This window comes from Choloepus didactylus, chromosome 6 (assembly GCF_015220235.1).
Source record: "Choloepus didactylus isolate mChoDid1 chromosome 6, mChoDid1.pri, whole genome shotgun sequence".
NCBI classification, from domain to species: domain Eukaryota; kingdom Metazoa; phylum Chordata; class Mammalia; order Pilosa; family Megalonychidae; genus Choloepus; species Choloepus didactylus.
The window spans coordinates 121,467,535-121,486,549 of NC_051312.1; the positions used below are offsets into that span (position 1 = coordinate 121,467,535).

At 34.8% G+C, this 19,015-nt stretch overlaps 1 protein-coding gene across 8 annotated transcripts in view; it reads left to right on the top strand.

The window, feature by feature from the left end:
- Positions 1 to 19,015, top strand: part of GRIA4 (glutamate ionotropic receptor AMPA type subunit 4) — a 380,763-nt gene that overhangs the window by 127,614 nt on the left and 234,134 nt on the right. For all 8 annotated transcript variants that reach the window (XM_037841263.1, XM_037841259.1, XM_037841262.1 and 5 more), the window contains one exon: positions 4,746 to 4,985. In XM_037841263.1, the coding sequence (XP_037697191.1) occupies positions 4,746 to 4,985 (240 nt within the window). The remainder of the gene's footprint in view (positions 1 to 4,745; positions 4,986 to 19,015) is intronic.

The following is a 19,015-nucleotide window of genomic DNA, read 5'->3' on the forward strand; positions in this document are numbered from 1 at the left end:
ACCAGAAGCCACTCAGCTAGCTGCAGTTCCACTAAGCAGCCCTGATATCCCAACAATGACTTTCCAGACTGCGTGACCCAAGGAGACTGTAAACCTGCGATAAAAAGTGAAGCTGCAGTTTGAGGAGAGGATTGTGGGAAGATGGCAGAGTAGAAAGCTCCAGGATTAAATCTCTCTACCAGAATGACTATTGAACAGGCAGGAACTGTTTGACACAACTATTTTGAAACTCCAGAGTCCAATAGAAATTTGCACGGCATCCAGGAAAGAATGGAGGGAAAGCCTAGTAAACTGTAGTAAAGACTAGTTAATTGATCTCTCCACAAGGTGTTTGCCAGGACCCATCCCCCACTCAAGGGGCAGGCCACCATGGGGTACTCCCCTGGCTGGCTTACTGGTAGCAGAAAGGGACATGAAAATCCTCTTCTCCAGGATCAGGGGTGGGCATCACCAATTGCTGATCTCGACTTTAGATTAACGATTTTTAATTGCTGGGCACCTGGCTCTAAGGGCAACATTGTTCCAACCCACCCTGGACAAAGGCAGCTGAGGAGATTTAAAGACACTATGCTTCCTCAGAACTGTGGGGGACAGTTCAAGGGCTGCATTTGCTGGGCAGGTCAAGAAAGTGAGTTTTGGGGGAGCCATGGAAGAAGCTCCTGGTGCCCTTAATGATGCCCACGCCAAGGAAGTTTCAGGTCTGGACCCCCTTCATGGATCTCTGGCCTTGTCCTGTGGGGAAAGACTGACTTGGAAAAGTCCTCTCCAGTGTGCCCACCCATCCAACCCTGAATTTGCTCTCTAGGCAAAAGCAGCTTGAGAAGACAATGAAAGCAGTATAAGGAACTATTGAAACAGCCTGGGGCAAAGAATTATCTGCTTTAAACACTGGGAAAAGTAAGAAGTTCTGTCTCTTGGGAAATAGAGGAAGCATTCAAACTCCTTTAAATAGGGGAACTCTAAAGCCACAAGCCCAAGCCCAGGACAAGACTTGGACCCAGAAAAGACAGGGAGAACCCTGCACTTTGTGATTGCCTTGGGAAGACTTCACTGATAGGAGGACTGACACTCCAGGAAAATCTTTCATATCACCAGCTGATTACAAAACCAAGAAACAGACATCTCAGGGATTAAAACCCAGAATTAACATTTCAAAATATTAAAATGTACAGTGTGCAACAAGAGTACAAGACAAACAAATGAAAGCAAAGAAACAGGGAGTAATGACCCATCAAAAGGAAGAGGACAAAAATCCAGAAAACGTCAATGAAGAAGACCAGATTATGAATATACTAAGCAAAAACTTTTTAAAAAATAATATTAAAAATCTTCAAAGAGACGAAGGATAATACAGAGAAAGAACAAAAAGTAAAAAAAAAAAAAGAATGAGCACTATGAGAATCTTAGTAAAGAGACAGATATCTTAAAAAGGATCCAAACAGAACTACTGGAATTGAAGACCACAATAACTGAAATGAAAAATTCCCAGGAGGTTTTGACAGTAGGTTGGAACTGGCAGAAGAAAGAATCAGCAAACCTTGAAGACAGTACAATTGAAAGAGTCGGGTGAGGAGCACAAAGGAAAAGGATTTATAAAAAGCAAAAATAGCCTAAGAGACCTCTGGGACACCATCAAGTATACCAATATATGTGTTATGGGAGTCCCAGATGGAGAAGAAAGAAAGGGGTGGAAGGAATATTCAAAGAAACAATAAGAGAACTTCCCAAACTTAGCAAAAGTGACAAATATTCATATCCAAGAAGCCCAGAGAAACAGGATAAATATGAAGAAAAATGCACCCCATCATATATTGATCACACTGTTGAACGCAACAGACAAGGAGAGAGCTCTGAAAGCTGCAAGAGAAAAGCAACGTGTTATATACAAAGGAGCACCATTAGACTGAGTGCTGACGTCTCATCAGAAACCATGGAGGCAAGAAAGCAGTGGGTTGAAAGTCTTAAAGTGCTGAAAGAAAACAACTACTAACCAAGAATTTTATATCCAATGAGACTTTCTTAAAGAAATGAAGGAGAGAATAAGACAGATAAACAAAAACTGAGGGAGTTCATCAACATGAGGCCTGCCATACAAGCAATGTTAAAGGGAGGTCTTCAGACTGAAAGAAAAGGACACCAGACATAAAGAAATAAAAACTTCCAGTAACCTCTTTTTAGTAAATTTGGGTAATTATAAATGACAGTAATTTGTATTATATTTTTCAGTATGTAATTCCACTTCTTAACTCCTACAGGTGCTAAAATGCAAATGCATAAAACATAATGACAAATTTATGGTTTTGGATATACAATGTGCAAAGATACAACTGGTAACAGGTACCAAAAAATGGGGAATAGTGGGGTATAGGAAAAGTATATATGCATGTTATTGAAGTTAAGTTGGTATCAAACTAAATGATTGCTGTATATTTAGGATGTTGAATTTTAACTGCATGATGACCACAGGAAAATATATGAAAAATACATCCAGATAGAAATGAGAAAGCACTGACTATGGTACAAATAAATCAAATAAATATAAAATCATTAATAGAAGAATTGAGGGACAAAAATGGTATATGATTTAGAAAGATTAAATAGCAAGATAGCAGAAAAATGTCCTGCATTATCCAGTAGTGACTTTAAACGTAAATGGATTAAATTCTCCAGTCAAAACACTGAGATTGGTAGAATGGATAAAAAAAGCATGACCCAACTATATACTTTTTTACAAGAAACTCTTCTTAAATTCAAAGACACAGGTAGGCTGAAAGTAAAAGGATGGAAAAAAAAGTAGACAATGCAGGTTGTAACCAAAAGAGAGCTGGGGCATCTATATTAATATCAGATAAAATAGACTTTAAGTCAAAAACAGTTTGAGGGAAAAAGACAGTAATTATATATCAATAAAGGGATCAATTTAACAGGAAGATATAATATTTATAAATATATATATACATTTAATTGAGGAGCTCCAAAATATATGAAGCAAATACTGACAAATCTGAAGGGAGAAATTGACAGTTTTATATTAATAAGAGAGTTTAATACACTGCTTTCAATAATGGATAGAACATATAGACAAAAGAGCAATAAGAAATACAAGACCTGAATCATACTCTAACAAACATATACAGAACCCTTTACCCAACAACAGAATATACATTCTCAGTGCACGTGGATCATTCTCCAGAGTAGAACATAGCTTAGGTCACAAAACACATCTCAATAAATTTTTTTTTAAATACTGAAATTATACAATGTATGTTCTCCAACCACAACAGCATGAAGTTATAAATCAGTAACAGATTTTTACAGATATGTGAAAATTAAGCAATGTACTCTTAAACAACCAATGGGTTAAAGAAGAAATTACAAGGGAAATCTTACATTCATAGCAGCATTATTCACAATTGCCAAAAAATGGAAGCAACTCAAGTGTCCATCAAATGATGAATGGAGAAACAAAATGTAATATATACATACAATGGAATATTATTCAGCATTAAAAAGAAATGAAGTTCTGATTACGTGACAACATGGATGAACCTTGAAGACATCATGTTGAGTGAAATAAGCCAGATGCAAAAGGACAAATATTGTATGATCTCAGTGCTATGAAATATTGAGAATAAGCAAACTCATCAAGTCAGAATCTAGAATATAGTTTACTGGAGGATGTTGTGGGGATGGAGGTAGGGAGTAAAAATGCACAGGGTTCCTATTTGGAACAATGGAAATGTTTTAGTAATGGTTGGTGGTGATGGTAGTACAACATTGTGAACATAATTAGCACTGAAATATACATCTGAATGTGTTTAAAAGGGGATATTAGGTTGTAGATATGGTAATAGAATATATTTTTTTAAATCCATGAAACTGCACTCTGAACAAACCCTAAGTTAAACCATGGATAATAGCTAATAGTACAATTATAATTAAGTGCTTTCATCAATTATAAGAAATATACCACACCAATGCAAAGTTTTAATAATAGGGTGGTATATGGGAATGCTGTATTTTATGCATGATTGTTCAATAAACCTATAACTTCTCTATAAACAAAAAAAATGTAAAAAGTGAAACTGACTGCAAAGTAAATAAGTAAGTAATTAGATAACAATGTAGGCTGAGTAACAAATCCAGTCCAATTTAAGAATAGAAAAAGTATGCATATTACCTAGAAGGAAGACACTAATTTAAATATTCTCCTCTCATTTAGTATTCAGAAATTTCAAAAGTAAAATCTTCTGTTGTTACATGCAAGAAAAAATACTGAGAAAAATTTGCATATCCATCACACTTAAAGTCTAGCATAGAATTTGCGACATTATCATGGCATGCTTATACTATTTTGTTTTAGTCAAATTTCCCTTTTAGTCAATTTTCCCTTTTATTCAAACCGTGTCCTTGAGTATGGCCACAAATAGCCTCTTGTTGTCTCATTAAATTCCAGGCTTTAGTAGATGCTCAGTAGTTCATCAAATGACTGTATACTCTGTTCATGCGATTGAGCACAAAGTGAAACTTTCAATAAGCTGAGGGGAAAAGCTGAGAACTAAGCAAAGGAAGAGGCCAACTAAAATTATACCTAACATCGCTTTACCTCACACTTCCCACTTTTACTCTTTGCTTATATTCCTGACATATCAATGATTCCATGATTTTTTTAAAATTTCATGCTTTGCTTGAAATCAACCACTTCAGAATGTGTTAACAGTGTTTTTTTTTTTCCTTTTTTTCAGTCTGTTCCCAGTATTCCAGAGGAGTTTTTGCCATTTTTGGACTCTATGATAAGAGGTCAGTACACACCTTGACCTCATTCTGCAGCGCCTTACACATCTCCCTCATCACACCAAGTTTCCCCACGGAGGGGGAGAGCCAGTTTGTGCTGCAGCTGAGGCCTTCCTTACGAGGAGCACTCTTGAGTCTGCTGGATCACTACGAATGGAACTGTTTTGTCTTCCTGTATGACACAGACAGGGGTAAGTCCCAATTCCACACCTTTCTTAGAAGACTCTAATTTTCAAACTGAATGGTTGTGATTTAGCAAAGTATTTTGATCCCTAATACGGCTAAAAACAGAAAATGGTTGATATATGTTAATCAATATTTTTATCTGGACTTTGGGCTAAACAAGCATAATCTTGAGTAAACCATACTCTGCACTTTCATTGAAATAAGGATATATATTTTTTAAGATCAGTGATGATGTTTCAGGTGCAATCACAAAATAAATATGTCCTTACCCTCAAATACAAATGATTTAATGTTTTGGAATATCTTAAAATAATAGTAGGTTGAGGCATAGCAGTGAGTTTGTAATACAAAATTTTAATTACTAACTAAAGGGTCATGACAATGACAGTAGAGGTTTGAAGGTAAGGCTTCTGCTTTCTGGCTACCTTTCACTTTGTCTTTGTTTGGTTCTAAAGATTAATAAGTGATCCCATACAGCCTATGTGTCATAGAAGCAAGGTGAATGACTAACACATTATTAATTATTATTAACCATCCACAATCTACACATTTTTATACACTGTTTCAAATAGTTCGATTTTTCAGTTCGAGACATAGCTTAAGGAGTTCCCATGTATTTTTCTTTTCAATTCTGTTTTTATTCAGTGACTAGAATCATAGCAACATCTATTTCAAAATAAGCATTAGGGGGAGCATATGGATTTTGTCTTCAGTTCTTTTTTCTTCAAGTGTTAACAGTTATGGGAAGACAGGAAGGCAACATCTTAACATCTTTGACTACAATTCAATCTATGAAATGAGTAAGAATAACAAATATTCTCTTCTCCCTCATAAAAAAATATAAACAAGCAAAATAAATCTTTTGAAGATATATCTACCTTCAAAAGCCCAAAGTGTGATTTCCTGATTTTCTGAGATGAAAATCCATTGAATAAATTCATCTTTCTCATTAAAATTCACATATTTAATTAGATGGAAACAGTTTGCCATATAAGATATCACACTAATGGTGGTCTTAGAACATCATTTATATTGGCATTCTTACTAAATTATCCTTTCAGAAACAAGCTCAACAAATTTAAGATCATCAGCATATTTTCTATATGGTTGTACCACACTCTAATTCTCATTTTGAAATAATGAGAACCTACCACTTGAGCATTTTCCAATAACTAACAATCGAAAGCATTCAAGAGAATGAACTATATATTAGAGAAATTGTCTTCCTGTCCATTTCTAACTGTTGGAAAAATCCTTGAGCAAGAAGTCACCAAAAATTGAATCATAATCTCAAGAAACATATACTGGGGTATGGATGAGCTATTTCTGCCTATGGTTCATTATGACATAGCTCAGTTTTCCACTTTGGGTAGAAGAAAGATGCTTATTTTATGATATCTTGGTCTCGCAGAAACACCAGTTGGACCTGTGTCTCACTCTTCCTCCTGCTGAACCAATGCCTACTACATAGAGAGATTGCCATTCATGCAAACATTCCAAAAGCCTGGACTAAAAGTGGCACTTTGCTTTTGTGCCAGTTTATACTTTCCAGTGTCCTCACTATTTCACAGAAAGTCAGAGGCTCCCGCCTTGAGCCAATCCCTATTACCTCTCACCATGGATTCTCTTTACTATAAGCGGCCATACTTGGTTATTCACAGAATCTTTCTCTGGGTTAACTTTCTGCTTGCAAAGACTTAAACTCATCATAGTAAAAGCACTATTTCTTCTAACATGGCAACTTGTAAGGTTTAACCTACTTATTGGCTTGTTAGACAGAAACTAGTTTATCCTTGTAGTCATTCTACAATTAAACTGCCCTGCCTATAACCAATTGACACAATTTTTACCTTCAATGTCTTCAGTAATTGCTTCAGACTGAATTTATTCATTCAAGTTATCTATTTAACCTTCTGTAAATATTTATTGTTCAGATTGTCTGTATCAGACACTTTGAGAGATATGAAAGATGCAATGATGAACTAGATACTTCAGAAAATAAAAGTACTCTCTTGCTATAAATTCAGTAGAAAATAATGTAGAACACTTTACTTGACAACAGAAGCTTGCCTTTGGTAATGTGGGTGGCTTGGAGCTAGGTACCCCAGAAAAATGTGTTCTTAGACTTAATCCATTCCTGTGTGTGAACCCATTGTAAAGAGGACCTTTTGATGAGGTTACTTCAGTTAAGGTGTGGCCCAACTGAATCAGGATGGGTCTTAATCCTATTACTGCAGGTTTTATAGGAAAGGTCACAGAGGGTGAGAAAGCTACAGGGGACCAGCCAGAAGCTGGAAGTCAATGGAACTGATAAACCAAAAGAAGCCAGGATGTGCCTTGCCATGTGACAGAAAAGCCAAGGACCAAGGATTGCCAGCATCCAGCCCCAAAATGCTACAGTCTTCTGGAAGAAAGCATCACCTTGATGATGATTTTGCACTTCTTTTAGCCTCAAAGCCAAGAACCAATAAATTCCCATTGTTTAAGCTAACCCATTGCATAGTATTTACTTTAGCAGCCAGGAAACTAAAACAGATAGCTTGATGTTTTAAAATTTTGATTTGCACCACAACTATTTTCCAAAAAAGTCACTGCCTTTTCTAAGATAAACAATTATAAAACATCATTTAAATACAAACTTTAATAATATTTTGAGTTGATAAATAAAGTAGTCTTATTATACCAGCACTGTCCAAGAGAATTTACCATAATAGAAATGTTCTGGAATCTGAGTTGTCAAATATGGTAGCCATCAGCCATATGTAGCAACACTTGAAATGTGGCTTGTACAACTGAGAAATGACTCTTTAGTTTTAATTTTAGTTAATTTAAATTTAATTAACCACATAGGGCTAGTGGCCATCTATTGGACAACACAGCAGCATATCTAACCATTGAACTCATATGAAACAATATATTTCACTTTGAGTGAAATTCCCAAAATTCTTCTTGACTCATATTTAACTTTGTAAGAAAAGCACTCACTGAACACCCTGTATAAAATCCTCTTATAGTAACTTTCACATTGCCTTATGTATACATTTACATGTCTTTTATTCTGGAGGAGACTACAAGTGCTTCTCTGATAATTATTATATCTTATTACATTTAGACCTTTTGTGTCTGCCATAGTAACTTCTGATAGGCATGCTATAAATATGAAATGAATTCATGAATTACTCAAGTGAAGTCCTTGACAAAATGTATCAAAAAATTTACAACTCTAATATCTAATCATATAATTCAATTTTGATTAATGGTGCCATATTTAATGGATTAAATAGTTAATAGAATAGCCAAAATGAAAAACTCACCAGGAGGGATGCTACTTGAATTAAATGCAATTTTCACATCATGAAAAATGTCAAGCAGGCTGAAAGATAACATTCTTGACTTAGACCCAATTAAATGAAATATTTAGAAAGTTTTTTAAAAATCGATTTATCCAGTTACATGAAACTCTGAAAGTTTTTCAGATCTAATTAATATGATGTCATTTTCCTTGAGTGAAAAGTGACATTAATTTAAGCATGTATAACATAAGAAGAGATTATTTCCCCCTTGAAATAAAGCTCTTCAGAAGAATTTGTTTTTTGCCTATATCTACTGCCCAGAAATTTAAGTGTTTATGATGTGTCACACAACTGGTTATGTGCTAAATTTATGATTGAGGAGGAGATGAAGAGAGACGTAAATCTGAAATTTTTAGAATTCTAATGACCAGTGTCAATATTTTTCAAAACTGATCTCATTTTACTTAATCTTTCCAGGCTAGTGGTGTGGTTTCAGAGGTTGCTAAGTATCTTATATTATCCAATATCTAAATAAATATATAACAACATATTAACAGTTCCTGGGAGAAGTATCTTTGGCAAAGCATAGAGCAGAAAAATTTCCTTTGGCTTGTTTCTTCTGGTCTGTTTTGTTTCTTTGCAATATAGAGTTTTGATTTTTTTTTTTTTACAAAAATATATCCTACACATTGCATAACACATTTTCAGAAACCTAGGAAACTATGTTCTGGGTGGCATAATGTGTATATATTGTATCCCACCCTGTAGCTAGTACATGAAATCATAAGGGGATGGAAAGAGGAGAGCATGTTTGCATGGGGATGGGGAGAGGTCTTGTTATTTTCTTTCTATCTTTTGGGTTTTGCTGTATAGATGTTTTTTATTTTTAAACTGCCTTAATCCCTTTACAAAAAAAGTTGAGATCTAAGTAACAGAAAAAGGAATAAATGAACAGCCAGGGGCATGCAACACCTTTGTATCACGTGTCTTCTACTCCTCAATCAAAAAGCCTGTATGAATAACTTTAGGTAACCTTCCTATCTTCCTCTTGGTTTCTCAACTCCAATTCTATTTTCCTTGTTTTTCTTACCTTACTGCCCCATTCTTTTGCTCTTTCTCCTTCTTTGCTCAGAGTCTAGAGTAATGGATTGATACACAAAAGATTTCAGGAGCATTGAGAACCCTCATCCTTCCTCTCATCCTTTGCTAGTTATGGATTCCTAAAATACCCTTAAAATCTAATCCATAAATAATATAGGAAGGTGACCAAACAGATAATTCAGGAATATAGCCTATTGATTTCAATTCACATCAAAATAAAATTACGGATAATAGTGGTTTCTTTGAAATTTCTTTTTGATAAGGGTGGAAAGGGGATGATAAGGAGTACCTGTAAACGTATAAATTGGCTTGGAGTCACCCAAGAGATGCTGTCAGGGTCTACTGTGCGGATTGCAGAGACCATTCTTTTCCTGATTCTTCCTATCTTCAATTCCTAATTAGCAGACATGCTCATACTCTGCTGACACACTTCTAAAATTGATTGCACCACTTAAAATGCCTCTGGCCCATTTTTCCTATTAGAAACAAAATTAGGAGCACAATAGCAAAACAGAGCTAATTGACATATAAATTGAGGAGAAGTAAGAATCTTTCAGATTCTAAACATCCACTATCCAAGAAGGATTGATAATTTATCTTTAATACTTGGTAGTATCTAACCCTATTTTCAGTTTATTTCCTAACCCAGAAAAAAAAAAATCTTCAAGTCGAGAACCCTCACTAAGATATAGACCTTTTTGTGAATCTCCCGTGAAGACTCTCAGGCAATTATCTGTGTTTTTAGTGAACACATCAGGATTTAGACTATTTGCCTGTTAGCCTTTATTGCATTTATGGCCACGCTGACAAGGCAAATATTTGCTTGATGCCAATTGCTGTGTATAAGGACAACCCATTCCACCAGGAGAAGGACAACACTTAACCATATCCTTCAAGTAGGTATCCCCACTTCCCTGCTGGAAACAGACCAGTGGGAGAGCAAAGACAGATACAGGTATAAAAATAACAATAGGGTTTCCTACAGAGATTTTCACATGTAATTGAGGGAGAAATAGTAATCAGAAACAGTCAAAGCAACTCCAGCTCCCTTTGTGATCGCTCCTTTGGAGTTAGTGCAATGTTTATTCCCTGCCCTCATTAACCCAGATACCACAGGCTGTTACCAGCTGTCTGATTTCTCACAATTCATTTAGAAGAGCCAAGGACTGAAGGATGACTGAATGGGATAAAGGAACATCAGGGTTGTTACAAAGAAGTTTATGTGTGTGATCCCCCTTTCCCGGATGAGAGAGGCAAAGGGAGGTGCATGCCTATCTGTCACCTCCCACGAACCCTGGTTAAAGAGTGAGGAATTTGAGAGCAGATGCTGGAAGTCATATTCTGGAGGAGTGCTGAAATCTAACAAGGTGAATAAATCAGAACACTTCTGACAAACAGGGGGATTGAGCAAAGAATAATGGTATGAAACTAAAGCAAGGGTAGGCAAAGAAAGAAGAGAACAGAGCAAGGAGCAGCAAAATAAGCAATTGGAGAACTTCTGGAGACAAAGTACAGAAGCCTACAGTTGTTTTTGTTGGACAGCAGCCTTCTAAAAGTTCATTTGAAGGGTTGTAGAGGCCCGAGTGCAATGGCAGGGAAAATATACAACCCTCCATGAACATTCATGCTGGATCAGTTTAGTAGTCCTCATTTAACAGGTACCAGACACATATTATTGACTGAGAGCAATTCTTCCTTACCCATTTTCTTCCCAATGCCAGTTTTCAGTCTCTGAATATGAAGTAAGGGCAGAACTGGATAATACTTTTGGAGGCCCTAAAAACTGGAAAGGTGATTGTGTCTCACCCCACGTAAACCCAAAATTCAAACAAAAAAAACTACAAAATACTTAAGCAATATGAGAGTTAAAGTTCTGAATTTTCCCATGATGACTATTTTGATGCTTTCTTTGAAATATTAAATTTTTATTTTAAAAATTTTACTTTAATAGGGCCCTCAGCATATGCTAAGCCCATCAATTCAACCAAAACAGAGGGCCAACAAGAGAGAACATGTTCCTTGAGAATCTTTAAATTGATGGAATATGGATATAATTCTTTAGCTATTTTCCCATCTGAAAAAAGACAAAAGCTGCCTAGGCTTTCTCACCACTTCCATATTTCAATGGCCCACAACTTTCTAAAGCAATAAATATGCAAACAATTTATAATTTCCTGACAATTCATTAAGAAATATTGCTTATCTTAAAATCTGGAGAGGAAAAAGATCTTCCTTTTAGAGCTCTGATTGAATACATTACTTCAAGATAATTTATATTGCCTCAATGAATTTTCCTTCTATTAAAATAAAGCAAATGTGTATGTAACGACAATACACAATTAAGGTTGAAATCCTTACAGTGTGAAACATCTCAGAGATAATGTTAACTGTTGTGCTTTATAATACTGTCTCTAGGTTACAACACATATGATATCAAGACTATGGGAAGTAGTAACATTTGAGGCAATGGAAAGAATTTTCAGATGCACTTTCCTTTTAATTGAAGCTATGACAACCCTGCCTATCTTTTGCATCTTCAAATACAGATAGTTCTAGCATTCCTTCATTTGCATAGCCAGGATGTTGTCAGTGGAGAACAGTCTTAAAAGCACACTCCTAGGTGCCTAGACTCAAATCCCAGGTCTACCATTTATTTCATACCTGACCTTGGGTCAGTTCCTTAAAATTGCTAGGCCTAAGCTTTTTCATCAGAAAGATAGGATTAATAATCAAATGTAGTAGGTCACTGTTAGTTAATATATGTAAAGTGCTTATAAAAGTTCCTGGAATGGAGTAAATACTGTATAAGTTTTAGCTATTATTCTGTTACCATTGTTATTTTTATTATCATTATTATTATCATCATTAGTATATTAAAGACATCATAATTTATGCTGAAACTCCAATAAATATTTATAACTTTAATATTCTTAATCTTAATCAAATGTGTTTGGGTAATAATTTTCATTTATTAGACACAAAACTTTATAATACATGGACATGTCTGAGTATAAATGTTAAATTGATGAAGAAATCAACTGAAGCATAAATTCGTGATTATTCTGTTCCCTTCATAGACTTCCCTTCCTCTGACTGCTTCTAAAAAACTGGCATTCCCCTGGGGTCTGTCTTCAGCCACTTTGCCTTGGGAATCTTCTAAAATACACAGCTGTATTGTCACTTTCCTGATTAGAATGATTTCATCATTTTTTATTACCCTTGATATAAAATCCAAATTCCTTAGAAGACACTCTACCGTCTCTCTTCTGATTGCTTCTCCAGTGTCATTACAGAACCTGAAACACTAAGCCCTAGCCCAAACTGGCTTTTCTAAAGTTCTTTGAGCACACTTGGTTCTTTCTCTTGCCTTGAGAGCTCTGCAAATATCATTCCCACAACCTCAAATGTTTTTTCATTCTCCTCTTCATTCTCCTGCATCAACCAATATTTTTCTCTGGCTCCAGTACTGACCTCTTCAAATCCTTCTTCCATGCACTTGACCAGGGTGAACTGTCTGCACCACAAACTACAAATATGTTTCTTTTGTGCATTAAAAACTTTGATAAGATACAGAAATTGTACTTAACAGATACCTCTCAAGAAGACTCTGCTATGTGTTTGGAAACAATAATAATTTGATAAGACACTTGTGTTAGAATATTACAAAGGAAAATGCCACAATTGGTGGAGCAGAAGATGATTGCACACTGTTTTCCATGTTGGTGGTGAATTGGTTGGGAATGATTTAGGCTGCAAGTAATGGCAAATCCTAATGGTGGCTTACAAATACATAACAGTATGGAAATGAGCTGCTGCTATGGAAGCTCTCTCATCCTCTGAGAATCCTCTGAGAAGCAGACTTCTATTACTGGTACTACAACATCCTCAATATGTGGCTTCTCTTTTAGGTCCATGATGGCTGCTCATGCTCCAATCATATTCATATTACAGTCTATAAGAAGGAGGTTAAGGAGAATAGAACCACATGTTTAGAACACATGTTACAAGCCTCACATGACATTTCCCATTGGTCAGAACTTAGCCATGTGTCCACACCTATCCACAGTTGAAAGTGGGAAATGGAGTTTTATTTCAGGGTCCATGCATCTGGCTATAATTCCCCAAATACAATAGAGGGGCACAGTTCCCTGGAGGGCTTTCATTTTACTGAACAGTATTTGGAAACTGGCATCATGGCTAAATTTCTCCATAGCACAGAGAACAGTATCACATGAAACAGGACAGAGAATGAGGAAAGCTGTTGGTGGACACAGAAGACAATGGTGGGGTGGGGGTGGGGGGGACAGCTATGATAAAGTATTTCAGATGGTTTGTTGTGTCCATGAGAAGTTATTTCTATTCACTGTCTGTCCTGTGAAATATTCAGTGAAGTTTATTTTGCTCATAAAGTTTTTTGAGAATGGATTTGTTGAAGGCAAACCCTACTCTGTGGCTAACACAAGGCAAAAACAGGTTGCTTGTGAGAACAGGCCAAGGTGGTTTAGTTACACTGTCACAAGTTTGTTGTCACATATAGGATTAAATACAATTCAATTCACAGTCCACATAAACCACATAAACCAAATCCTTGCGGTGCATCTAAATAAAACATTTTGGACCTTGTCTTAATGGACTTTTATCATGCTCTTGCCTGTTTCTTCACCCTGATTAATCCCTAAACACTCTTCAAATGCTTTGCTGACTCCCTTCTTTCCTTTACTGTATTTGATTCCTGTACTTAATGATCTCACATAAATGCCTCTATCATTACTGTGAGGTGGTATAATGGAATGGTTAAGAGCACACTGAGCCTGTCAGCACTCAGACTCAGCTCCTGCAGTTTACTAATTTGAGTACCTTAGGCAAGTTGCTTTAACTTCTCTGGACTTCAGTTTCTTCATATGTAAAATGCAGCTACTTAACTTATTTCATTATAATTGTGGGTCTGTCATCACTTAGAACGTACCATACACAGGACTTGCCACAGAGTAACATTGTAATAAAAATTGAATGAATGCATGCAAAAATGAGTAAGATGAAAGAATGGAAAGTGGCAATGTACAGTCAGATAGACAGCTGACTAACCACCTTTTGGTATGTCTTCCATGATAAAAGTTTCTATTTTAAAATTAAAACACATTTTCTTCAAAGACTGTGACTCCAAACCCACTCTATAGCTTAAAAATAGTCACACAAATTATGAAAAACAAAAAGCCCTTGATGAGTCTACTTTAATAATATATGGCAAACCATTTGCTCAAGTCCGTATTTTCAATTTTTCCTTCTTTTTGTAACTTCCACTTTTAAAATTTTATATTAGGCCTGAATATCTAGCAGATAAATCCCTGTAATTTACCCTGCTTCAAGGAGTTTTTTATATTCCTGATATTTAATTACTCCATTAAAAATTTTAAATTATGTTCTATAATTCCAAGAAAGCCTCTTGGATTTTGATTCAAATTTTATTGCATCTGTGTTAAAATTGGGGGTTAATTGACATCTTTGCAATAATGAATCATCCAATCCATTTGCATGAAATCTCTTTCTGTTTATTTAGGTTATCTTCAATAGATTTCAATAAATTTTTATAATTTCCCCATGCAAGAATTGTCCACCATTTGTTAGGTTAATTCCTATTCTAATTTTTTTCTTGCTTGAGTAAAAAGCAACTTTAAATTTTTTGTGCATAGAAATGCAATTGGTTTGCATATACAACTTACAGTTGGTGCCTTTATAAGCTCTTGAGTTTCTTCTAATAAGTTGTTTATAAATTTTTCAGGTTTTCATAGGAAAAATAATGCAAAAAAATGATAGTTTTATCTCTTTCCTTATAATCTTTAAACGAATTATTTCTTTTCCTTGTCTTACTATGTTCACTAAGAATGTTCACTATTTATGAATAGAAGCAGTGATAGTGCCAAAGGGAAAACATGTAATGTTTAACTATAAAGTATAATATTTTCTTATTTTTTGTAGATATATTCTACTAATTTCTACTTTGCTGTTTTATCACAAATTTATCAAATATTTTTTCACTATAAACTAAGATAATTACATGGTTTTTTCCTTCAGCAGTTTAAGGTGGTGAGTTATATAGATTTTTCTGAGGTTATATCAAGCTTACTTTGCTGGAATAAAAACAATTTGGTCATAATATATATTTATGACTGAATTAAAAGTTCTTAGAACTTTGTTCCTTAGTGACCTAAAATTTTCACGTATCATACTCTAATTAATGTTTTGTTCCAAGATTGTACTGGCCTCCAAGAATGTGCTATGGAATATTACAAAATTTTCCGTTTTCTGGATGAGTTTGTATAATGTTTAAATTATCCTTTACTCAGGAATTTGTCAGAATGTGGTTAAAACATTTGGTCATGAATTTTGCAGGACTTTTTTAACTGCTTCAATTTATATTCTTTGTGTTACTAATTCTTTGAAACTTGTGGGAGCTTTCTTCATATTTCAGGGAGCTTAAAAAGAGTATTTATTTTCTGTTCTTTGGCTTCAGTGTTCTATATAATCATTATGTGTTTTGTTCAAGTCTTCTACATCTTCATTAAATTTGTGTTTGCTTATCTTAATTGGGAGAGGTATATTGAAATCTCCCACTTTGATCATGGATTTATTAATTTCTTATTAGAGTTCCATAAATGTTTTGCTTTATATGTGATATATTTTAATACAAAATACTCCATAATTGAACCTTTTCATACTGTGTAATGAACCACTCTCTCCTTAATAATACTTTTTGTCATGAGGTCTATTTTTTTTTTTTTTCTGATACTAACATAGCTTTCTTTTGGTTCATATTTTTCCAGCTATCATTTCTCCATCTTTTGATTTTCTTTTGGTTCATATTTTTCCAGTGTATCACTTTTCCATCTTTTGATTTTAAATGTTCCTGTATCCTTATGTTTTAGGCTTATCTTTCTGGAACCACAATTACTAGATACTTTGCTGCATGTGTTACATATTTAATTTTCCCTAAACCCTAAATTAAGTATAATTATTGTCCAGTTTTATTCCTGTGAAAGCTTACGTAATTTTCCTCAAGTCACCAGCAGTCAGGACAGATCTAGAACTGCACTGCTTCTGTCAGTTGACAAAGCTCTGACCTTTAACCACCATGCCATACTACATACCAAGAAAACTTTACGTTATGTTTACTATGGCTTACTTAATGAAGGAGGATGATCTGTGCCAGGGATTGGCAAACTCTTTCTGTAATGGGTAAATAGTAGACATTTTAGGCTTTGTGGCCATACAGTCTGTGTCACAACTACTCAATCATGTCATTATAGTGCAAAAGCAGCCATTGGCAACACATAAATGAAAGAGCATTACTGTGTTCCAATAAAACTTTATTTATAGACACTTAAATTTGGTTTTCATGTAATTTTCATGGATCACAAAACATTCTTTATTTTTTTCCAAACACTTAAAAATGTAAAAGTCATTCATAGCTTATTGTCTGTACGAAAACAAGAAATAGACCCATGGGCCATAGTTTGTAGTATTGTTTATAGATTTCAATTAAAAAAGCCACAGTTTTTAAACATTGTTTTGTTATTAAATAAGGTTAGCCTGTGTTGAATGGGAAATCTACTAGTGTGTTAGAAGCAATTCCCCAATTATATGGATAAACGGGATGTTACAGCACATATGTGAGCACACAGCTTCCCAAGATATCTGCTATTCATACTCATTTTGGAAGTCTTAACGTTTAAACTCTACAGGACAAGAACAAGGTTTTCTCTGACAAAATTTTGTTTAGTCAGGGTAATAACTTTTTTACCAATTATTTTTTGGATGTTTTACTCTCTAATAGCCCAATGATTAGAATAGCCTTCTGATCCATCACATTAGCCAAATCTCTATCCTATGTTCTACCTGTTTGTTTTAGAAGTACATACCACCAATCAATTTTTGTTTGCTTTGAGCCTTTTTTTTTTTTAACATTGTAACTTACCTCTATGCTACTTTCAGACAGATTATAGAATAGCATACAAAATGGCATAAAGGAAGTATGTGGGATCAATGCCAAAGAAGAAACTATTCAATGCAATTTGAAAACTGTGTTTCAGTGCTTGATATATGCATGATGCCATGCTAAATTGAGTAGGGAATACAAATAAAAAGAGGAGATTGGTAAATATCAGGTTCGAAGTAATGGAAGATTCTAATACCCTTTAAGGGGAGTCCTGAAAGGGGCTCAAGAAACAGGACTTAAATGAGTAATAGTATTTCCACTAGACTAGATGGAAGAGAGAGAAGAGACCCCCACTTCCCCCAGGAAGAGCAGACAGCACAAGCCAGGCGTGGAAGTGAAAAGTTCATGGAGTTTTACAGAAATGTTGAGAAGTCTGGGGCGATTAAAATCTTTAGCACATGGGGGTTGTGCAGAGGTGGAAATTGAGGCTGGCAAGATAGTTGTGATGACAGTGCTTCATTAAGATTTCTCTAGGGTTGTGTTGCCCCCATGACACTATATATATAAAAATATACACTATTTTCCAAAATTTATTTTAAGGATTTTATTCTATTCTGATGGATGCCAGATTATAACAAACAAGCATCCTCTAGTAGAAACAGCATAAAAACTCATCTTACTAAAATATGTCACCTTAATTTGGAAGATAGACGAAAGCATTTAGTGAAGGATATGGTTCTCTGGGCCTTTTAAATATTTGCCTTCCCATGCCCTGCCACCAGGGTTTCCATGTCATGGAGTATTTTATGTGAGTGTGTATTACTCTTTCATACTTCGTTGGGGGCCATTTACCTTTTTTCAAATGAATTTTAGAAAAGAATATGTAGGAGATACATTTCTATCAATTCTGACTTAGGGAAGATTTGAATTATAACTCAGATTTTAAAATCTCTTCTATTTACAAGTATCTTAGAATATCCCAACGCAGACAATCTTAAAAGGCCAATTGAGAAATAGACAGTAAGTAGAGTCTGATATTAACATTTTATCTTGGATATATCCTAAAGAGATTAATTTCCCATTGTTTCATATTAAACTTGATAAATTATGCTAATTCCATGTAAATTTTTACCTGAAATATATGTTATTTGAAACATTTCAGTTACCTCATTTTGTGACTTTTCATTATTTACAATGCATTATCTAAGATTCTATTCAATTTTAGGAACTAAATAGTATATGGATTCAAGAATCAACATGTCAGTAAGTCTAAAAAATACTTTTGCAAAATAAATTTATGTTACAAGAGTGCCCCATCCCCTCTGAAAATCTGCATTGGTATACATATGAACCATATATATTGTAATAAGGAGTTAGAGGGTTTTAAATGGCTAAAATGGCTGTTCGACTAGAATGATAAAAGTTTCTGAGTGAGTTGTCTTTTTCCATATTAAACATATGTTGCCCCCCATTACTGTAGTCAGGAAAAGAGAGATACTTTCTAAAAGAATGCGGAGAAAATAAAAACTAAAAAAAAAGGGAATTTTTATTTTCCTAAGAAACTGCTTTCATAGTAGCACCTTGAATAGAAATTTTTGCCTCCTGTCTAAATCATGGGAACTATTAGGTTCACCCTTACTAGATCCAAGAGCCAAATTAAAGATACACGGTTGTCAGAAGAAGCCAAAACAATCCATGGACCAGATGT